The 24,727-nt window shown below is 37.1% G+C and overlaps 2 protein-coding genes across 2 annotated transcripts in view; one reads left to right on the forward strand and one right to left on the reverse strand.

Moving 5' to 3' along the window:
• Window positions 1-4,347, reverse strand: part of nt5c2b (5'-nucleotidase, cytosolic IIb) — a 40,427-nt gene extending 36,080 nt beyond the window's left edge. Inside the window, exons 1-2 of the mRNA XM_084402836.1 lie at window positions 4,114-4,347; window positions 2,117-2,240 (exon numbers count right to left, since the gene is read on the reverse strand). Coding sequence (XP_084258962.1) covers window positions 2,117-2,220 — 104 coding nt within the window. The 5' untranslated portion in view covers window positions 2,221-2,240; window positions 4,114-4,347. The remainder of the gene's footprint in view (window positions 1-2,116; window positions 2,241-4,113) is intronic.
• Window positions 4,348-14,710: 10,363 nt separating this feature from the next.
• Window positions 14,711-19,708, forward strand: inab (internexin neuronal intermediate filament protein, alpha b). The gene is made up of 3 exons (XM_084402839.1): window positions 14,711-16,041; window positions 16,907-17,031; window positions 17,263-19,708. Exons 1-3 carry the CDS (start codon window positions 15,010-15,012, stop codon window positions 17,516-17,518), a joined length of 1,413 nt encoding a protein of 470 aa, XP_084258965.1. The 5' UTR covers window positions 14,711-15,009; the 3' UTR covers window positions 17,519-19,708.
• Window positions 19,709-24,727: the final 5,019 nt, after the last annotated feature.

Consider the following 24,727-nt stretch of genomic DNA (forward strand, 5'->3'; position numbering starts at 1 on the left):
TCTTATGTGGATGAAAGACAACAACTCCCAGAATGCACTTGCTTCGCTGCCTTAGGAGGCCACGCCTACCGGTAAGAGTGCGTAGTTGAAAACAATAAGGCTAGCCTACGTGATGAGTTTGCCAGTGATTTAGAGATGGGCCAAAATGTCCTGGATTCAGCTTTTGCGTTCTACAGTCGCCATTCATCATGTTTACTGTGGCGAGCAGGACGAGGCTGACGGCCGCGGGAGAACAGCGCGAGGCCGGTGGCGTCATTGCTGAGACGCGCCGGGTCTCGCATCTCTCACGGAGGAGCGGGAATTTTCTTAGCAATGGTAAAACGCACATCAACCGATCACTTGTTTAGCGTTCATGTAAACACTACATTCAAATTCACCAATCGGAATGAATTCAGTTAGATTGAAACAAAAGGTGCATGTAAACAATGAATGGCGACCGCAGAACGCAAAAGCTGAATCCCGGACATTTTGAACAATCTCGCCCGTCGGACAAGTCCGGGAAAAGGAGGATGTTGTTGTTTACCCCTACTTACTCAGCTTTCTCCTACAACTCAGCTTTCTCCACAGAACAAGAGCCTACTAGCTTAGCTTCCAAAGAAAGACAGCTGACACTGTGTGTACATTCTGTGAGTGAGATCCCACCCTGTATGGGCGGGCTGAAAACATGCGGAACAACGCCATCTACTGGCTGTAGTCTTTAGCCTCTGACCAGAAAATCCTCCGATGACGCAAAATGACGATTTTTGCGTCATCGGAGGATTTTTTCCAGACAAAAAATACATAAATCTCTTGTCTCAGGGGGATATGAGGGTGGAAAGCACGGTAATTCGAAAATACTACAGGTTTTCTACTAATACAAAGCTTAATGCTAAATCCTGAAGTAACCCTTTAATGATGACATTTCAACAAGTGATACACCAAAATTTTGGCAACCGTTTGAAAATATTCCAAAACATTCCAGACAAAAAAAATTCCGGTTCTGACTGAATATTTCAGGATGGTTGCTGACATTTTGGTGCATCACTGAGAAAATCCCTGAGCCTAGAGGCCTGTGTAGAACTTAATCCGCCCATGGATGGTTTTCAGGTTATTGTGTGCCTATTACCTATATAAATAGCCTGGGAGTGTTTACAAAAGATGGTCGCTGCATGAACTGAGTTACCTTAAAAAGACTTTGACTGTACTAAGGGTCACAGATTTAGTCATTCTACAATATAGATGGACTATAACCTTGTTTCTATTTTGTAATATATTCAACAGCTCCACCACTAAGTTTCAGAGAGTTGACAAATGTTTCACTGCTCATCACACACACCAGATAACACCACTGCCTTTGGACCTCAAATAGACTGTACAGACAGTGGATTCCTTGCCTTGACACTCACATTTACTTTTCCTTATCTCAACCCACTTATCTGGGTAATGGAAAAAGACGGTGAACTTTTGGCTTCACTACGGAGAAACGTAAAGTCAAAGTTCATGTTAAGTAGGAAGAGTAAACTACACTTACAGACATGACCTTTGGTTGGATTAATAATGCCACAAGTGTGACGTCATGTATTAAAGAGGCAGTTTTTTGCGAAGAACCGAATGACCCACCTTTTATATATTGAAGATTGCATAACTCCACTGCATGGGATGTTTGTGGGGTTGCAAGCTCCTCTATGTTTCTCAGTCACGTGTTCCGCCATGCCCATTTCCAATATGTAGTTTGAAATATAGATGCAGGGTTTGGCCTATAATTAGGTCGCTTTTTTCTTATTTTAGCTGAATTTCCCAAATTACCAGTGGAGCTGCTGCCTAAATACTAGTATCCTTTCTTGAAAGAGTTGCTTACATTCTTAAAGCAGCACACAAATCATAGAGGATGTGCTAATGGAATGCTCAGTATACAAATATAACTAGTATACACTCTGAGACTCAATGGGCTCTTCTAAAATGAGTGGATTGCAAACAAATGACACTCTAAATAGAAAGAATTAAAGTGAAATCTGTGTAAATATTCAAAATGCTATTTCCTTCAAAATTGGAAGCCTAGCCTTAGTCATTATACTGTATTGTATAATGACTAAGGCTAGGCTTCCAATTTTGAAGTCTGTCTGTTCTTCTTTCATACCTATGGTAGGCCTCTCTCCTGTATTTCTTCATTGCCAGGCCATCCATGTTTGCCGGAAGGTCAGCATAGTCCTGAAGTCGATCACTCCATGATGTCGTCATCATTAAATTTGTCAGTTCTGAGTCTGTAAAGAGATTTAAAAGACCTATTAAAATAAAAGAAAATTTGAAAAACCTCAAGCAATGCATTTTAAGTGATTCTCTGTTCTTATCTGTCTTAGGCACCAAAAGATTCCATTAAAGAATGAATGCACTTAGATTTCTTTGATTGGATTAGTTATTATCTGTAGATTCTATCACCTATTAAGCAAGCCAATACACAACTTCTGGGCCCGCTTATGTGCCAACTTCTAATCTAATTGCATCAGAACCAAGAAAGACAAGAATAACAGCTGACTGATTTAATTATATGAGGAATTTAAATAAAAAGCATTAAGCCTTGAAATGCTTTGTCTGACTGTTTCTCACATACTAAAAAAAAAGTATAAAAAAAAACCCAGCAAGAGTCATTGTGAAATCGATTTTTTTTGTTTACTGCTTGACAGGTAGTAGCGTACGTCTTGTATTATATTTAAACAACTTCTGGTAAAGAAGTGTCTTCCTAATTAGTTTGACAATATGTGTCTAAAATACTTCATTTTCGGTATGGAAACAGTTTAAGTATGCGAGCAAAAGGCAAGCAAGCAAGCAGAACACAGACAACCTAATATGTTCTACCCTCTTTCTCTTGAAAGACGTTAAATTACACTTCAGAAAAGAAAATTAAGCACCATCCAAACTATTGAAGCAAGATGAATGACATGCAGCATAGAAGCTTGAGTCAGCAAACTGGGGCCAGTGGCCTTCACAAAGGCTGACTTGCACAAACAAGCTGGAGACCTTAAGGGCAAAGGAAGGAGATTTTCCCACCAGCCGTCTATATTATGATCCTAATGTTGAGGGAAAAGGGGATGTCATTGAGACTGTAGAGTTTGAAAAGAGCTCCAGGCGGTGCTGAAAGCTTGCTTTTTAGAAATGCATTTTATCATTCTTTCTCTTTTTTAAATATTTAGACATGCAAAAAAGTCCTCCTTACAAAACAAGTATGTTAAAACTCTTACATTTATTAAGCAAAAACGTAGGCTACCTTTGTGTGGTCTATCAGGCGGATTTGCATAAGAATATTTGGGAAAACCAGAAAAAGAAAGAAGGTTTTTCTTCTTTTTGGAGAGCTTTTGGTCCTTGAACACCAAATAGACACACACAAAAAAAGAAAACCCTTTTTTTCTGAAAGTTGTTTATATTGGCAAGGATGTTCAGCTGTCATGGGAGAAGTTGGAGGTTGATGGGTTTTGGTAACCTTGCAGCGGGTAGCTCTATATTTCGCAATATTAAACTCTTTTTCACAAATAGTACAGTTTAGGTATTCCCAAAACTCTAATAGTTTGACCCAGATTTAGTTTTGAAATGTTATAATGCCAAGTCATTACCTCCTTACACAATCTTACAGCAGCAGTAAAACACTGGAGATGAAAACTTACTAATTTAAGCAACTAACCTGAACCAATTTGTTGCTTGCCCTATTTAGATGCTTTTTTGCACAATCATAACCACAAAAAGTTACATTCAGCAGCTAAAAACAAGAACAAAGCCCCCGAGGACGTTATGGGCTGGCTAAGGCCAAGCAGCTATAGAATTTCCCACGAAAATGGCTGAAATAGAGCTTGACAATCAACCAGTATTGATGTGTAAAGGATGTATTAACGTTGAGCATTCATAATATTCGGTATCGCGTCTGGTATCGTGTTTATTTACGCTGTGGTAAAATATATTTTGACTGGAGTTCGTCAAATCCTGACTGAAGCACACACAGCGCAGTGCTAAACAGCATTATGAGCTTCGCGCAGAGCATCAAACATCACCGATCTTTTTAACAGTAGCGAATAGACATTCACACAAAGCCTACAAACAGACCGTTGACATCAACAACTGTAAGTTCAACCCGATTCGCTCACTCACCTTCCGTCAATGCACAAAAAGCTCAAGTGCACACCGGCAGCGCTGTAAACCGCGAACGCTTCAGGAAATAACCTATAAATAAGACAGAAATCGCTGCAGTAGCTACTCAAAGTGAAGCTGCAAGTCTTACTGATAATGTGAATCAAAAGCTCGTCTTTTCATAACCGTGTTGTAAGCAGTTGTTGAGGGGCAGGACGAGGCGGTGCTTGCGCTGTGCTACATCCAGAAGAGGAGGAGGAGCGAAACCTGTCAACACATCAGAGACGGCGAAATGCGAAGGCGGGACAGGCAGACTCTTGAAGATGGTTGGTCTACTGGCAGATCATTGTTTACCTGATTGCTTACGGTAATACTTTAAGGTGTAACGCAATAGTTTAAATGAGCTAACTAAATCTAGTAAACATGTGTAGGTGTTTTCAAAAGGAGGCCACAAAAGGGAGTGCTGGGGGTCAGAGGAAAAGCTGTGTCAAAATGTAAACAAATAAATAAATAAATAAAAAACACAACAACAACAAGTAAGATTGAACTGACTAAATAAATAAAAATTGATTACATTTAAAAAAAAATGGATTTAAATAAACCTAGTACTATACTTGGAAAAAAACAATTATAGTAGAAACTAAATATTTTCTATATTTGTATATTAATTCAAATTGAAACTATCATTTTCACATAGCTTTAATAATTTTTTTTACATGAAAGGATGATCATATTTTATATACTCACCTAAATTGTTGTGAACGATAGCATCAATTATTTCTTTAAGAAATAGGCCTATTATGAACCATATTTATAATCTTGGTTACACATTAGTTTAAGGTGTCATTGTTAAAGTGTACCCAGCTAACATATTAATTACTATAGGGTTAGGGTAGGATTAGGGTTTGGTTGAGGGTTAGTTGCATGTAATTAAGCATAATTTACTGTAATTACTATGGTAAAATTCATGCAACATATTAACAAGAATACATGTTAAATATGTAAAAATCTGTAAATAAGTCAAATAAAGTGTTCCCATATTTTTTATTAGCCAAGATTAATAAATTGTATAAAAAATATTGTTCATCGTTATTAGAATGAACTAGCCAATTAGAAATTTGGATAACACTTAACAATATGTTAATATTAGTTAATGCATTATCTAATATGAACTAACAATGAGCAATATATTTTACAGCATTTATCAGGCTAATCTTTGTTAATGTTGGTTAATAAAAATACAACTGTTAGGGTTATGGGGTTGTTTATGTTATCATTAGTTCACAGGACATTAACTAGGGTTAACAGATAGGCCTAGGCCTACAACTTTTGATTTTAAAATGAATTAGTAAATGTTGAAATGAACATTAACTAAGACTAATAAATGCTGCCTGCTGAAATAGTGTTAGTTCCTGTTAACTTAACTAGAAATGAGACCTTATAAGTGTTTCCAAATTTGCCAAAGGGTATGTTGTTTTTATTTATCAAATTTTTGTAATATTTTTATTTTTGTTAGTATCATTGAGATACTACTAAAGTTTGTATTAGCATTAATATCTATGCTTTCTGTTTTAATTTAAGTTTTAGTTTTAGTTTTTAAATATATCTTCATATGGTTTCCGTAAAAATCACTCTACTTATATGGCTTTGCTTCACCTGATTGACAAGCACTTGAAAACCATGAATTTACATGTAGTATAGATCTGTCAAAAGCTTTTGATACAGTTAATTATTTAATTTTATTGGAAAATCTGTATAAATATGGTTTTCATGATATAAATGGCTGAAAAATTACATTTTAATAGAAGACAGTTTGTTTGCTTTAAGGCTTGCTATTCTAGCAAAGAAAGATTACTCTGTGGGGTTCCTCAGGGGTCCATTCTTGGACCCTTCCTATTTCTCATTTATATAAATGATTTGTCAAATGTTTCAAATATTCTTACTCCAATAAATTTCGCTGACAATACAACGTAAGTTTTCTCTCATTCAAATTTTAATTTATTGATTAAGAATGTAAATTATAGTTTAATTGATTATGCTAATTTGTTTAATTTAAATAAATTATCTTTAAATTTTAATAAATCTAATTTTATTATTTTTAGTGGTAAAAAATTATATCCTAAGGATTTATCAAAAATTACAATTGAGTCCATTGAGGTGCCTCAAGTGTCAACTACAAAATTCCAAGGAGTTTTTGTTGACGAGAGCGTGAGTTGGAGGGAACACGCTGACTAAGCGGAAAAATACATAAATCTACTGGTATAATAAGGAGAGTTAGGCATCTTGTTACTACATAATGTCTTCTTACTCTTTACTATAGTTTAATTTATCCATATATCTCATATTGTAATATTGTTTGGGCAAGCACTTTTCCTACTACTCTTCAAAAAAAAAAAAAAATCCTTCAGAAACATTTTGTTAGGACTGCAACCCGATCAAATGCATATACTTAATCTGCGCCTTTATTTCAGAAACTTCAACTTCTTACTATTTATGATAACAATATTTCTCAAATATGTTTTTTTTATTTATAAGATATATTCAAGTGAAGGTAACATTCCAGAGCAATTTAAGATGTATTTTAAAGTAAATTCACAGGTTCACTGTCACTTAACTCATCAATCTACAGATTTTCATCTTCCAGAATTTCTCAGTTGTAGAGGTCAATACTCAATACGATTTAGGGGTATTAAATTATGGAATGGTTTATCCCATCTAGCAAGAAAATGTTCATCTTCAATATATTATAAAAGATGTATAAAGGATCATTTCATTGTTGCTTTGTAGCCTAATTGTGTCTTATAGCCTATATTTTCCGTTGTTGTTGTTTATGCATTTATGAGCCATACAGGGTTTGTTTTTGGTATGTATATTTTTTGGGGGGGTTTCGATATATGTTTGAATTCATTTGATTCTGTCATATACATTTATATATTGTTATTATAGTTGAGCTCTTTCTTTAATTTAAAAGTTTCTTTTTTTTCCTTGTTGTTTAAAGGGTTAGTTCACCCAAAAATGAAAATTCTGTCAGTAATTACTCACCCTCATGTTGTTCCAACCCCGTAAGACTTCCGTTCATCTTAGGGAACACAAATTAAGATACTTTTGATGAAATCTGAGAGCTGTCTCACTCCTTCATATCTATGGGATCGAAATTTGCCGGTGTTGCCCAGAAACGTTAAAATCGACGTAAATAAAAAATCGATAAAATAGTCCAAGTGACTACAGTGGCTCAACCATAAGTTTATCAAGCGACGAGAATAATTTTTGTGTGCAACAATTTTTTATTTTTTTTTACATTTATTCAACTATTCATTTTCTTCCGTGTGGGCCTGAGTGAGTTCACGTAGTGTAACAGCGCAGCGCTTCTGTGTTGTACTTGTATGTCACCACGTAGGCTCACGCATCAAACACATGACCAGCGTCGGCTCACTATTGGCTGACCCTGGTCATGTGTGTGATGCGTGAGCCTACGTGGTGACGTACAACACAGAAGCGCTGCGCTGTTACACTCACTGATCAATATAGAATGGCATTGTCATTATATGTTGAGGCCGTCTCCTCCTATGGAGATTTAATCAAAAATATCTTAATTTGTGTTCCGAAGATTGGAACAACATGAGGGTGAGTAATTACTGACAGAATTTTCATTTTTGGGTGAACTAACCCTTTAAGGGGAGGCTTTAAATAAGCCCTTTTGGATTTTCTGCCTCTCCCTGTACAGTATTTGGATTGTATTTTCTTGCTCTAATTTAACATTTGTGCAAATAAAATTAAACTAAACTAAACTAAATTAAACTCTTTATACCAATGTATTTTAGAGTCAAATGTGAGGCCATCTGTCCGACAGCTAAAGCTTGGCCAAAATTGGGTCATGCAACAGAACAATGATCACAAGCAAATCTACAACAGAATGGCTGAAAAAGAAAAGAATCAAGTTGTTGCAATGACCCAGTCAAAGTCCAGACCTCAACCCAACTGCCCACAAACCTCACTGAACTGAAGCACCGTTGTAAAGAAGAGCGGGCCAAAATTCCTCCAGAACGATGCGAGAGAGTGATACTGTCATACAGAAAATTATTCGTTCAACTTATTGCTGCTAAAAGTGACTCTACAAGCAATTGAATCGTATGGTTTACTTAGTTTGTCTTTTTGTTTTTAATTTTGTTAAATAAATAATGACACTGTGTAATATGTCATGTGTTGTTCATCTGAGGTTGTATTTAAGAACTGCTAACTGTCACGGGCTGGTTGCAGCAGAGATGAAACAGGATCTAAGTGCAGCTGTTTTATTCAAAAACAAAGTCTCATGAACAGAACAAGCAACTTGACACAACGCAGAACTGACAAAGAACCGAGACACAGGGCTTAAATAGACACAAACTGAGGAGCTAATTACCAAGACTCACCTGGACAGAACTAACAATCAATTAGAAACCATAGTGACAAACAAGGAGAGAACTGAACCAATTAACAGACTGAAAACCAACCTAGAAACAGACATGAGCAGAACAGATAAAAAACAAACTCTAAAGTGAACAAACAAACAAACACAAACCATATAACAACAACATCAAGATGATTTTTATTATGTTTTGATACGCAAAACCATACAGTTCTAAAGAGTGTCCTTTCTTTTTCACATATGTTCACCACATATATATTTATATATGTGTTTTATCGTCACACAGCACCTGTCAGATGTTTTCCCAAATGGTCTCCTGTGTATTGTATATGATGACACTGTTTGTCATTATACTGTGCTGTCTCTGTTCAATGTTGTTGTTAGACAAAACTTTCCCTCCAGGGATCGATCGATCGATCAATCTATCTGTCTGTCTATCTATCTATCTATCTATCTATCTATCTATCTATCTATCTATCTATCTATCTATCTGTGTCTGTCCGTCCGTCCGTCCGTCCGTCCGTCCGTCCGTCTTTTAAATCATAATTTTGGCCACCCCTGAGCAGTGGAATTAAATACGCTAAAACCGTGATCATTCAAGACGTGCATTTATTACATAGATAACATAATGTGTTTAAATTGCATATACACTGGAAAAAATTTGGAGTGATATTTACTTAAAAAAAGCTAGGCAACTTTTTCCACTCAGAAAATGCTAGTAAATTTACAAAGCTTTGCCAAGTAAAAACCTAAACATATTTATCAGTAGCTTTAATTAGAAATCTTTAAGTAAAATTTACTTGGAATATTGAATTAAGTAAACTTTACTTAACCTAGTTAAGTGAACATAACAAAGAAAATAAGTAACTTTAACTTGGCTAGTAAAAGGTTGATTAATATCGATTTAGTTGAAATTTCCTTTACATTACATTTCACTCAAACAATAATATTGAATTATAACTGTCATTTATAGTATGTGCTTTACTTAGATTATCTAAGTAATTTATACTATAGCATGTCAGATGTTAAGCATCGTGTGAATGCAAAGACCTCAATACTTGGTAGACAATACACAATGACGATAACATTTGATGGATCGTTTTTGTGTTTGAATGTGTCATTTTGAGCAGAAAATGTACTCAAAATGTCACAAAATGGCAAGTTACTAATCCTAACAACAGAAGCAATGATAAAACAGTGTAAATACAGCTGGAAACCAGTGAAAAATTTACCTCATTAATTATTCAAGGTCCAGTGCATGATGGGAACCCCAGTATCAGAAAAGTTGAGTAATTTTTACTTAATTTTATTGAGTTGATATGTACGCTTTAATTTCTACTCGCTTGAATTAAGTACTGATATGGAATTTACTTCGTTTTTTAAATTCTTGCCTGAACTAACTTTTTCATGTAAATTACATTGTTTTTTTTCAGTAGTATTTACTTCACCAAAAAATCTTTTTTTTACAGTGTACACAGTTCGTCCCCTTGGAATTCTAAGGTTCTATCTGACATTTTTGTCAAAATTTTGTTATTCACATATTCTTATTCTGTGACCACTTCTTTACATTATGTAATGTTGTTTTTTAAGTTGTGTACATTTTGGAACTTTTTATTTAGAAAATAAAAAGGTTCTTTCTACACAGTCGAATGGAATGCAAAAACTTTAAAGCTCAATATCTCAAAACTGCTCAGAACGCAGATAGAACCTTATAATTCCAAGGGGACGAGTTCAGTTGAATGATAACATTTGCCCTCTTTAATGCTGTCAATCTGATTGTACAATGAAAACTGTTTGCTGAAATTATCCTCAACAACAACACTGAAATATGGAGGGAACAGTACTGTATATCTATCAATCAATTGTGCTTGAAAGTTCCGTTCATTACTACAGAAATAGGCTACTAATGTGCACATCCCACCCCAGTCTGACCCCACTGAAGGCCATTGTGTGATTTGACCCTGCTGATAACCCCCTGGAGCAGCCAGGGTTAAAGGCACGCTGGCAAAACCAGCAATGCAGGTTTGAGAGGTGGCGCCCCGAAAAATCTCGCGAGAATCACGACTTGCTTTACGGCACGACGTCACATACATCAACAACATATGAAGCAGCGTCTATGAAAGACACTAGCACGCATTTCAGACGTGAATCATGGCAGTCGACGAAGAAAGTGCGGTCGGAAGAGTCAAGGAAAAGAAAACGAGTGCTCCGCGTGAGTGGTATTTACGACAGTAAAGGTAAATACAAGTACTCCACAGCGACTCTAGGGGTCGCTGTTTAAGAAAAACAGAAACTGCATAGTGTGCCTTTAAGTACATTGGTGGTTAATTGGGTTAATTGCTTTATCATCTTTAACCTCTCACTGTTATAAAAGTTGGAAAAAAATGGAGAACAAAAGTTTAAGAGTAATCTGATTTAATGATTACTTTTTTTATTCGTGTAGCTATTTAGTCAGGTAGATTCAATCATATTCATTATTATATAGTATTATAAAACAAATTTTGTTAGAAATATGCTATATATATGTTTTAGATTTTATTACGTTTTTCTCAGTTGCTTTGGTACATTTCTCAGATCACAATTGAAATTCTCAAAACTTTGTGTTGAACCTCCACATCATGATAAAAGCAATTTCTCATTCTTTTGAACAAATTTCAAATGCTTTGGTACATTCATGCAACTGATTATGTACAATTGTCTGCTGTTTCCTACATTAGCAATAATGCTTATGTCATGTTGATCAAAATATATTATACTGGTTCTCTGTTTAGTCTTACCCCTCAAGACATCTTGGTACCACTTCCTTGCATAAGTCATTAAATGCAAAATGGTTGAACTAGTTTTCATTAACTGTCATACATATTTTCTATCTCTATCAGACTTTTTTGTCCTAAAGTGATGAATTGCACAGGTGAATCTTGAATTTCACTAATGAAGGGAAATGTAAAGCATTAGATCAACCAATGATCAACCAGTTTTCTAAAATAGCTCAGAGGTGCATCTCATGAAGCTTTATTTGGCAAGTATATATACAGTGGACAACTTAGTGTTACAAATTCTGACAATGGAAGAACAACAATGAAACAAACAGGGTCAACAGTCGGGGAAAAGAAGAGGAGTAAGTAAGTGTGGTGGAAGGGTGTGGAGGCAAAACAGAGGAAGAGGTAGAAGAGGCCAAGATTGTAGAGATGTTTCTATTGTCCTATTGTGGACCATGTTCTCAATCATGACCTTACGGCCGAGGCGGGTTGAAAGGTGCAGCTGAATGTTGGGAGAACAACCGTCTCCTCAATCATTCAAACGTTTGTAGACAGAACATGTAATCAGACAATGTTCACTATACTGTAACACTGTATACTTACTGTAATGCTATATTACACTAGTCCAATTGCATTTTACATTATACAGTAAATATACTTTATAGAGACATAATGAAACACACAAACACACACACATACATATACAGTATATATATGTGTGTGTGCAGTGTGTGTGTGTGTGTACAGTATATATATATATATATATACAGAATACATATACTATATATACAGTATACAGCACCCATGTGACCCTGGACCATGAATTGTCTAAAAGTGAGATTTATACATCATCTGAAAGCTGCATAAATAAGATTTCCATTGATGTATGCTTTGTTAGGATAGGACAATATTTGGCCGATACACAACTATTTGAAAATCTGGAATCTGAGGGTGCAAAAAAATCGCCTTTAAAGTTGTCCATTTATGCTCACGATTGTGCTGCATTCACTCACAGAAATACATGTTTTATATATTTACGGTAGGAAATGTACAAAATATCTTCATGGAACATGGTCTTATACTTACAGTTTTTCTCAGTCACTTTGGTGCATTTCTCAAATCATTCTTAATATTTGCAAAGAAGTATGTGCATTCTCAAAACAATTCGCATAAACAGCACCACACAATGGATTACCTGCAAAAGCCTTTAACTTACTCAACATCTCTCAAAAGTAAGTATTTATGCCAATGAACGTATCAGTGCCATCGGAATGAAAAGTCCTTGTGTCATTGTTCACAAACAAGATAGTCAAAATGCTTAGTCATGTTGTCAATAAAACACTGCACCCTGTTAGTATTACCTGATGTAAACGCAACAGTTTGGATGACAGTTACTGTATTGAAATGTACAAAGCTGCGCTTCATCTTTATGCCATATATCCATTTCAAAAGTACAAATTTACACACTACTGTATGTGAGTTATTGATTGAAAGAGACTGGATAGGAATCACAGTTACACTTTTACTAGTGGTCTAAAAAAAACAAAACATTACAGTATTATTGTGATAGAAAAGAAAAAGAAATAGGGGCACAAAGGCGAAAATACAACATTAGAAAGGCAAAAAAAGACCTCTTAGGCAGATCTTGCTTTTGCATGCAGCACTGTATATATGCTCGCCAATTGAAGGTTCATGAGATGCAACTTTGAGCTATTTCAGAGAACTGATCTGAGAATATTTCAGAGAACATTTCTAATCTGAGAAATGCACCAAAGTGACTGAGAAAAACTGTAACATCCTAATGATTTTTGGCATAAAAGAAAAATCAATAATTTTGACCCATACAATGTATTGTTGGCATATTTCCACAAATACACCCGTGCTACTGGTTTTGTGATCCAGGGTCACATATATGTATTGTCTTTTTCTTTATATCGCAATGACATTGTACGGTAATTTATTGGCAGACCAACAATGCAAATGTAACTGTGAATCCTGTCCAGTCTCTTGCAATCAATATAGTTTTCTCATCTGAAAATACTGATGAGTACAGTTATATTGACAACATGACTAAGCATCTTATTTGTGAGCAATGACACAAGGACTTGGCATTCTGAGGCCACTGATATGTTTATTGACATAATAAATACTTACTTTTAAGAGATGGACTAAAGATTTTGAGCAAGTTACAGGCTTTTGCAGGTAAACCATTGTGTGCTTCTGTTTGTACAAATTGTTTTGAGAAATGCACCTACTGGTTTGCAAATCTTAAGGATGATTCAAGGAATGTACCAAAGCGACTGAGAAAAACTGTAAATAACCTAAAAATGTATCTTGTATGGTGTTATTTAATAAAGATTAATTTGAATTATATTAATAAATATATGCCCCAAAATACTCTTACTGTGGAGTTCGTGAGTTCATGTGGTGCATTAAAAACAAAATTCCTGTCAACCCAAATTTACAATAAAAAAAATAAATAAAAAAATACTGTCTAAATATGAAGGCCACACAAGACATGGAACGTTTGCCAAAATTAACCTTGTTCGTTTGTCTTCAATCTGTTGAGATCTCGAAGCAGCCAACAGATGGCAGCAGTGTATAACTGCTGTGAGATGGCTGTTTAGTCCGATCTTACTTTTACACTTACAGTCGTTTCGAGTTTAACATAATGGCACTCACTGACACGTTAAATCTGTGACAGGCTATCTGTGAATTATTGGTTGATATGTGAGGAACCCTAGGCACTACGTTTATGTCGACTTCCTGTTGCATTAATATTTTTATAACTCGGTTCAAAATGGACAAAAGGAAACTTTTATTTTTTATTTTTTATTTTTTTTACTATAATCTACACTGTACAAATGTTAATAATTTTGTTACAATAATTTAAAAATAAAAATGCCACAGTGAAAAACTGGATCTACAATATGAATTAGCCTACCAACAAATTTAAATAGAAAGATCAAACGTATTGGCCATACAAAAGTGATGGTTTTCATTAGCAATAAATCATCGTTTTATATTATTACTATATTCCCAGAAGTCTCAGCACCAACCATGGAAGTAGGTAGCAGAAGCTGAACTCAATGAACTCGTTAATAGACCTATTTGACCTTCCATACAAACATATTTTACGAACAGTTCTTAATAGCATAATTATAATACATTTGTGAATTAACATAATACAATTGAGCAATTATTATTATTATTATTATTATTATTATTTTATTATTATTATTTTTAACAATAAATAGGCTAATAATAATAATAATAATAATAATAATAAAAGCCTAATGATAATAATAATAAAAGTTAGTGCTCTTATCACAATGATATGTGTATGGTCTGTGTGATTATTTTCACAGATGGGATGGCATAAGGTATTTTCCACATATGTGACGTTATGATGTGTGAGTGAGTAAATAAACGATAGGCTAGATTTAGGTATTTTGTTGACATCAGCACTGCGCCAAAACGGACAGTTCCATCCGCTCGCTGCTGCCGACCTGTTTCCAGCGAAGGACTTAGCAGAACACGGGCAGAAAGCACTCTTTGCGCTTTTAAAAGTTAAAATTAACCAATAGATCAGCTAATTTGTCGGATTTATTCGGGGTCTGTCCATCTAAAACATCTGCAGTGGGGAAGGTTGAATGCGAAGAGTAGCACGGACCCGTAAATTATTGATTGGGACGGTCCTGGTATAAAAGGAGGCGCCGCCTGTGTTCTGCTCTCTTGTCTTCAAACGCCAAGATGAGCTACGGATCCGACATCTACTCTGCCTCTTCCTACCGGAAGATCTTCGGGGACTCCACCCGCTTCTCAGCCTCTCCATCCCGGATGAGCAGCTCCCGAAGCGGGTTTAAGAACCAGTCCGTGACCCGCACCAATATCCCAAGCTCCTATAAGCGCTCCACCCGATCTGCCTATCCATCTTTGACGCTGGAAAGCTTAGACTTCACCCAGAGCACAGCGCTTAACAATGAGTTCAAAATCATCCGTACCAACGAGAAGGAGCAGATGCAAGGTCTCAATGACCGTTTCGCGATGTTCATTGATAAAGTTCGCAATTTGGAGCAGCACAACCAAGTGCTGGAAGCCGAACTCGTGACCCTGCGCCAGCGCCAGACAGAACCGTCCCGTTTGGCCGAACTCTACCAGCAGGAGATCCGGGAACTGAGGTCCCAACTCGAGGAACTCAACGCAGAGAAGAATCAGATGATGTTCGAGCGCGACAGCATTGAGGACGAACTTCAGAAACTCCAGGAGAAGTTCGAGGAGGAGATGAGAATGCGCGAGGAAGCTGAGCAAACGCTTAGAGCTTTCAAAAAGGACGTGGACAACGCCACCATGGTGCGCCTCGACCTGGAGAAAAAGATCGAATCCCTCCTGGACGAGATCAACTTCACGAGAAAGTTGCATGAGGAGGAGGTGGCTGAGCTCATGAACATGATCCAGGCTGCCCAGGTGTCCGTTGAGATGGAAGTGGCTAAACCCGACCTTACCTCCGCCCTTAAGGAGATTCGCGGCCAGTACGAGGTGATTGCGAGTAAGAACTTGCAGTCCGCTGAAGAGTGGTACAAGTCCAAGTTCGCCGATCTTAGCGAACAGGCCAACAAGAGCAACGAGGTCATTCGCGCGAGTAGGGAAGAGCTCAACGAGTTCAGGAGACAGGTGCAGTCCAAGACCATTGAAATCGAGAGTTTAAAGGGAACCAACGAATCAATGGAAAGGCAGATTCGTGAGATGGAGGACAGTCACAACGCTGAGGTCATGGGTTACCAGGTTGGTTTCCTCAATTTTGATTTAACCCGTGTTCGTCTGAGTTAAGGCAAACATGTAAAGAGTTTAACTTTTTTTAAATGATTAAAATACTGAGGATATCGGCGCTTGCTTAAAACAACCCAAAACAAATAAATAGCCAAACAAATGTTTAAAAAAATTAAATATCAGCGCTTGAAACTTGTGCTTCTGTTAACCAAACAGCAGACAAAAGATCCCTGTGAAATGGGCGTGACCACAGACTGTGAATGTTACTGCTCTGTCCATGGTGCTAAAATTAGCTACTTCCCAGACATAACTAAATCAAAAGCCCGTATTAGATCTTTTATTTATAAGGTTTTCCAAAGGCCTATCATAAAATAAAGATAACAAAGTGTTATTAACTAATGCAAATAATGAGTGCTTTAGCCCATGAAAAAAAAATCTAAAAGCTTTTCCACAAGCAGCACATTTTCATTTATGTAAAAGGAACCCAGTAAAATCTTTCTTTCTTTCTTTCTTTCTTTCTTTCTTTCTTTCTTTCTTTCTTTCTTTCTTTCTTTCTTTCTTTCTTTCTTTCTTTCTTTCTTTCTTTCTTTCTTTCTTTCTTTGCATTGAAGGTTCCATAAAGATCCTTTAAAATTCATGGAACCTTTCCATTGCACAAAACATTCTTAATAGTGGATAAAGTGTTCTTTAGATTATTAAAATGCTCTTCACACTAAGAACAATTGTTTACTGAAAGGTTGTTTGGGGAACTCAAAAATGGTTCTTCTATGGCATCACTGCGAAAAAAAACTCTATTTTTTAAGTGTAAATATTTATGTCTATCATCCAATCAAATCATTAAGTCTTTTTTATTATAACTATATCATGTAACATCACACAGGATTCAATTGGGCATCTGGAGAATGAGCTGAGGGGCACTAAGAATGAGATGGCCCGTCACCTTAGGGAGTACCAAGACTTGCTGAATGTCAAGATGGCTCTTGACATAGAAATTGCTGCTTACAGGTATAAACAACTGACATGTGACATGTGACAATTGACGTGTAGATGAATGCTAGTGTCATTTGATCTATTTTTATCAACATACCTAAAATGAAAATTGTGAGAATTCCTCTTATGACACCTACTGATGTGATTTTCATACAGAAATGTATTGCTCTTTCATCCCACCTTTTCCATCACACCCTGCCTCACCACCTTCTCTTTGTTCACCCTCTCCTTTATCGCCCGTCTCAGGAAACTGCTGGAAGGGGAGGAGACACGTATCAGCACTGGGATCAACTATCCCACCCCCGGCTCGATGTCTGGCTACAGCTACCAGTCCCGTATGTATAGCAGCACTAGCGTGAGCAGAAAGAAAGAGGACAAGGATGATGACGACAAACATCAGCAGAGCAGCAAATCCGTCAAAGGCTCCTCCCAGTCTGACGACTCCAAGAAGGGTGACAAGATCGACTCTGGAGACTTGAATCCCACCAACCAGAAAAACTAAATGTCTCACCCCTCTTACTTTCATCCTCTCCTCCCTCTGCCTTCTCCATTACTCTCTTTCCTTTTCCCAAATAACTCAGATCCCCTCCACAAAGTGGGTCTCAGAGAGGAATCTAGTGTATTTCAACTTATTCTCCACTAATTAGCCTCACACTCAGTCACAGGGCAGCAGTCCCTTTGTAGCAAACCATTAACTACTCAAGACACCCCAGGTGTCACATTGTTTGATGCATATATTTCTGTGGATGCACTGTTTCAGAGTCATATCGCTCCTGTAAACTGCACTGTAATGGGTTTCTCTCAGCACACTCCGTTAAGGAAATGTTTAAGTGTTTAGCTTCAGTGAAGGTAGCTTTTTGTGCTGCAGTTTTTCCAAAAGCCATCACAAAACTTGTCTTATAATGTAAGCATAAGAAATGACAAAGCAATTATTGTAGTCTTTGCATCATGCCAGCCCTTGTAACAATTGCATCTGTTTCTTGACTCCAGTTAACTTCTCGGCATGCTCATACGTTCCTGCCAATAAATAAATAAAAATCCAGAACTATACAAATATACAAACTCCACTCAGCCAAATTCCTCTCCAAGACTCCTTTTTAAACATTTCTTCCAACCCACACCCACTTACCCTTTAAAATGACAAGGATTTGAGCCTAATAGCAAGTCCTCACTGCATGAGGTGTGTCTGCTGTTTGCATGGTGACTGTATGTAGGTCCAATAGCAGTTTACCAATACTTTCATAGCAGTGTGCCTGCCATCCCTCTCAGTACTTAAGGCTGCATTAGTTCACCAGCCAATGGGCAATACTGGGAGCGAGAATGTTACACAACACTGCTGAAGCCTTTCACATGCTGCTAAATGCTTGTGATTAATAAACATTTTGACAAATACTGTAAAGCCAATCAAGTCAGGGCACTTAAATGTATGTAAACAGCATCTCATCCATATCAACTGTCAGAATTATTTGAGAAATAGGCAGATAGGTATTGTGAAAAGAAAGTGTAAGTTTGAATGGGAAACAAAAAATGGCGAATTTTTTTAAGTTCAGTATACCCTGCTGCTTCTGAGTTTGTCCAGAATTGGTTGTGTTTGGCCGGATGAAACAAATGTTTTGAAATTGTTAAGAAATCTAACTATCTTTAGAAGTTAGAATATATATAAACATCTCAACATTATCTTTCTATACTTATGGATGCCTGAAGCACATCGACAGCGTGGAAACGCCGTCACTAACACAACTTATCACAGTGCATCTCGAACACCTAAACTTCATACTTGAATCTAGTTCTCTACACTCAGTGTACTCTCATGCAAAGACGCCACTGTCATAGTGAAACCATAGCTCAACAATAAATCCCTTTGGTAAACGTATAACATATTAAATGTAAATGCTAGTGAAATATCCGCATAACACTTCTGCTACACTGCCAGGTTTTGATACCACTTACCTCTTGCCTCTATGCCATGCTTTGTTAAGCCTGACTTGCTGCACCCTTTCAATGGATAGTTTGAACGGATTTATATAGTTGGGCTTAATTCAATTGAAGAATTGTATTATAGAAAGCAAAGTGAATGGACTACTTTTTCTGTCGAATGTCATTTTTCCGATAAACACTGTGACATTGGCATACTTAGCTGCGAGGGAGTGTCAGGCAAATCTGGAAATTTGTCTTTCCATTCTCAGATGCTCATTAACTAGACCTGGTAACCCAGTCACAAAAATCAGCATCAGATTTGAACGTTTTAGGAATTGTTCCATTATTTTTGGGAGGGCCAAAGGTCATTGCAGAAAGCGTAACGACACAATGCAGTTTGAAGAAGAAGAATTTCAAACCTGCACTGCCAAACTTTTGTAATGCATGTGCGATCAACATTCCTCCATAAAAAGGCAACCCACTTTTACACCAATATATAACAATCCATCTAAAATGCTACTGTTTATGTATGAATGCTCTAGGTTTTTAAAAAATGCCTTAAGCCACCAGCAGCTTTCTCAATCTGGCAGGGTGTGCATTAATATTTGATTTCTGTTAAGAATGTGACCTTGTTTGCTATCTAGTAGTGTGTAGGAGCCACTGTGTACTGGATGACTGAAAACTTTAGAAGCCGAATGTAGTTAATGTCATTTATTAATCATTATCTTATTGCTATATGGCACATGACCAATAAAGACTTGACATTATGAAGCCCATCTTAATGTGTCTGTTGTTGGTAATTTAATGGGATTTTGTTTCATTGCACTTATTTAGTACTTATAATTCACTGTTGCAGTAGAACTCAAGGCATTACATGCAGTGATCAGTTGACAACTAAAAAAAAGTGAGGAAACCCCTTGCCTTAAAAGTATTAATTAATAAACTTCATGCGTAATTGAAAAATTAAGTTGTGAACTTGACAATTCCACGTGACTTATTTTTTTTCAATTACGCATTAAGTTTATTTACTTAATAATTTTAAGGCAATTCTCACTCACTTTTTTTAAGTTGAGTCATCATGATCACTTTTTACAGCTTGTCAATATTGATCATATTTGAAGATTTTGTTTTATATATATATAAATATATTATTTTCTAAGTGTGGAGGAAGGAGCAATTAATGCTAAGTATGACACTTAAGCTTTATTTTGAGATACTATTATAATTTTTAATAATATTCTGAACGTTTTTGTCTTTATATTTTCTGTTTTGTTTTATTATTACTAAATATATCAATAAGTTTGTTTAACTATAATAATCCTGACTTATACATGCCTATATAGCCTACTCTATATATGTAAAATTGTCAAATTATGTGAAAGCAATTCAAAATCTCAGAACTGTGTTCATTACTGAACAAATGCAATTTTATTAAATATTAACAGTAAAGTACATATATAAAAAACAATGTGTCACAGATTTATCCACAGACAATGTGAGTAAGAACAAAGCAGGAATTCCACCTTCAACTTTGTGCCTTTTGAGATCCAGTGACCCCACAATCCATCATATTCTGGTTTATTTGAGTCTTTGGATCAGGAGTGGAAGGACAAATCCAGGTCCATTGTGGATTTTTCACCTAGTAAAAAGCAATGGATATGAAATGCATTCAGAAATTAAACATATTTATTGTACAAAGGACACACAGAATCAAGCTACATCTCTGCTATGTGAACACATACACAAGCACACACAACCTTTGCCTTTATCAATCCCACATACCGTGTTGTAACACACTCATGAATGCACCTCTGCACTGTTAGCTGATGTAGAGAGCTGTGTGGGCTCTTACATACACTGCAGCTCTTCAAAGATTTATATCCCTGCAATGCTGCCAACAAGCTATGAATGTCCCATTGTGACAAACGCTCACCATGACCCACCTCACACATACCAGGCTTAAACAGAGACCTTATTTGACTTATTCTCCTTTGCCATTCTTTGTATTATCTGTTACATCTGTTCCCACCCAACTAACATCATCAAAGACTGTGTAATTTGTACATCGATGACTAACTTCCTACTGTATAGTGTCAGCATTTCTCTGTAGTATGGACAGACATACACATACGTTGTATGGTTGTTTATCTTATACACAAATATCTCTTTCTCTGTATCTCCTTTCCTTCCAGTGACAACGTATAGAAATGGACTTACTTGGAGTTACTTGGATGTGTTATCCACACCTCAGTGCACATAGACTCTAAATTACCTCTTCAGCTATTCTGTATAGACCAGTCGGAGCAGACTGGCATTTCAAGAGAAAAGAGAGTTTAGAGATGTACCCTAATGTCAGAATGATAGACACTGTTTAATTGCATGTGAATGTGTTAAACCTATTAGGTTAAATTAACAACAGGTCACCCAGGAAAATTATAGCAGTTGGGAATAGATGGCGTCTGAAATGTTTAGCTATCCACTTTCATGTCACATGGCCATTACGGTGCAAGACAGATTGTGACATGTATGATGCATGACATTTTTAATGACAATTTTGTTTTAAATTATTTGTTTTACATAATATATAAATAATACAATTATAAAACAAAGCCCAACTAAAATAAGTTTGATAAGACACCATTGGAAAAAAAAAAAATAGCTCCTGCAAACCAACAAAGCTAAGAACTCATTTTCACTACTGAGCATATAATACACAATTAAAGTTTAAATTAAAATTAGTGACTGAAATTTTATTGTAGTTCACACAAAACACTTCTATATGTACACGTGCAACAGAAGAACGGACTTTTAACTATGTATATACAGTATGCATGTATAATAATTATTATATATATACACAATTATTATAGCCCCAGAAGAAAAGTTTTCACAGGCCAAAAGCGGCCGTTATTTTTATTTTTCAATAATCTCCATCATCCAGCCCGACCTCACACCTGCCACCACTCCAGACCCAGAGCCCAGCCAGCCATGGCCCTGGTGCACAGACATGATGCCAGAGCCCACCAATGATAGAGAGCCAGAGCCTGCCTCTATGAGTATGCCAGGAAAAAAAGGACTGAGCCCACCATCGCCCTGCAACCCAAACCCCCAAAAATGTCTGACCAGATTATGGTCTGTCTGATTATGTTTCGCCGTGGGACTGCTAGTGGAGTTCGAGGGTATGCAAGAAAGCCCACAATCCTGCTGCTGTGGGTGAGCTAAGACTGGCCTGTGTGAATTATAATTTTTATGAGGATTAAGAAATGGGCATTTCATGAGTTTCCAGTTTCCGCTGGTTCTGCCCAGCTCAGACTCTTCTCTGTTGCCGGTGGTACCACCCAATTCAAAGTCTTCTTCGTTTCGTCACCCAGCACCAAGTTGTCATAGACACTCCCTCTCCCGCCTCCTCTTCCAAAATCAGCCAGTTCGTCGGCCCCACCTCTGCTGGTTCCCTTCAGCTCCTCCTTTGTTTATAATGCTGCGTGGATAGGCCCTGGCAGGAGGATCCCCGGCTCCGAACACCAGCCGCTGAGCCCATCACTCCACCTCGGCTCATAGACTTGTCAGCTACACCTTGGCTCCTCCCTCCCTCTGCCCCACCTGGGACCCTCGTCCTTACGGCCACCATCTGGCTACTCCTGCTCTAAACTATTGTTTAGAAAACCTGGAATATAGTTTCTAAAGTGGCATAAAAGTTAATCTTTTATGATGTTTTTTTTGTCCTTTTTCATTATGAACCATCACTGTGTTTGTGTTCCAAAGAAAATAAAATGCAAGGTTTGGAATTACATGGAGTTTCAGCTCCCGTTAACTTCCATTTTATGGACAACTGAAGTCAGTGGGAAACTAAATCTTCTTTTGTGTTCCGCAGAACAACACGTGGGTGAGAAAATGATGACAGAATTTTCATTTTTGGGTGAGCTATCCCTTTAACATAATCAAACATGCATATGCACACAGAAGCTATACTGAATTATTCATGTTTTTCTCCTGGTGTGTTGGAGCTGGTGTGAAGACTGGAATGACTGGATGAGGCAAGAGAGGGGAAATCTCACCTCAAAGTGTCCTCACCCTGACCTTCTCCTCTCAGACAGCGGTCATCTTGCACATGGGCAGAAGAGGAGTGGAAGGATGATGAGAGAGTCCTTTTCTGAAACAAAAGGGATCTTATTATTACCGTACATTATGCACAAAATGGCAATCCATTCTTAAGGGTCTTGAGAAAAATACTGATAATTCAGCTGATGTCGTTTAATATAATCACCTTTGGTGAAAAAAGTAGTAAAAAGAAGTAGCCTAACTATTATGATAAGACACACTCTAAATCATCAGTCACTAACAAATGCTTACTCTATCAGTTCTTTAGTCATGCCCAAGGCACAATGAGCCAATCAGTTTGATCATCACAAATGCCCATCAAAATGACAGAGAGATTGAACAGAAAATCAGTGAAGAGGACAGGGCTGTGGAGTTACCTGTCAGCAAAGTGTTAACCAGCCTGCTGCAGCAACTGTTGCCGTGGATACTGTTGCCAAGCCCCATCCCACTGTGCCCTTGCAGCACTGAGAGATGCTTGTGGGAAGCTGCACGCACACTTCAGAAGCCCACCCTTCAGATGGTGAATAATCAAGAGAAAATGGATTTATAAGGAGACAGATGAAGATGAAACCTGAAGATCTGAAAAAAAAAAAAAAAAAAAAAAAGAGACTTTTAATGTCCTCAATAAGTCTCTTAAAGTATTATGCTTCTAATGATGTGTTCCACAAAAACTGTTTCATATGTGGTTGGAAATGTTTATCCAGATGTTAAAAATAGGATGAGAGCCATTTCAATCATCCACAGAATGGATGCTATTGCTATTACTGTACATTAAACAATCGTTTGTCGATTTAAGTGAACAAGTTCAAATGGAGAAAACAGCTCAGTCCTCAAATATAGCTGGATTAGATGGCATTTCCATGTGGATGATAAATAATACAGCCCCCATGATGCAGCTGAACTGAGTTCTCATCAACATTACTAACCTGCAGGGGCTTTCCTGAGGGAAATCACTAGATACTGTGTAATGAGACTGCATAGAGTCTACAATGAGTCATCAGTTTATGGGTATCCTGGGGAGAGAGGGAATGAGAAAGAGTTCTTGAACAGATATATCTGACGTATGCAAAACAACTGAGGAAATTAAGAAGAAGCAAAGCTATAGTTCATTGATAATGGGAGTTACAAAAGGAAAGTGTTGGGAATGTGTGAGATAGCGTTGGATCCTATCTAGTGTGCTTTTCAAGCTAGCTTCACACTAGCTTCTCAAGTCTTTTTCTGGGTTGTCTGTATGTGTGTGTGGGTGCGAGAGAGTAAGAAACTGAGCTAAAAATAGTACAAACAGACACAACAGAGCGAGAGAGACAGTTATTAAGCTCTGTATACAGAGAGACACTGTCACTATTTAACTTGACAAACTACTACACCATCCCCAAACACACACACACACACACACACACACACACACACACACACACACACACACACACACACACACACACACACACACACACACACACACACACACACACACACACACACACACACACACACACACACACACACACACACATCAAAATACAAAAGAATGGTCACAAGAGATGTTACACTTTATTACGTGAGTGTTAAGGTATATGGGATTTCATTCATTACTCAATCATTGTCATGGTTATCTGGACTCCTTCATCTTTAGTTTCACTTTCAGTTTTTTTTCATCAGTCACATGTTTCTTGGTCTTTGTTTCCCGCCACTCATC

This window comes from Rutilus rutilus, assembly GCF_951802725.1.
Source record: "Rutilus rutilus genome assembly, chromosome: 2".
Classification (NCBI taxonomy): Eukaryota; Metazoa; Chordata; class Actinopteri; order Cypriniformes; family Leuciscidae; genus Rutilus; species Rutilus rutilus.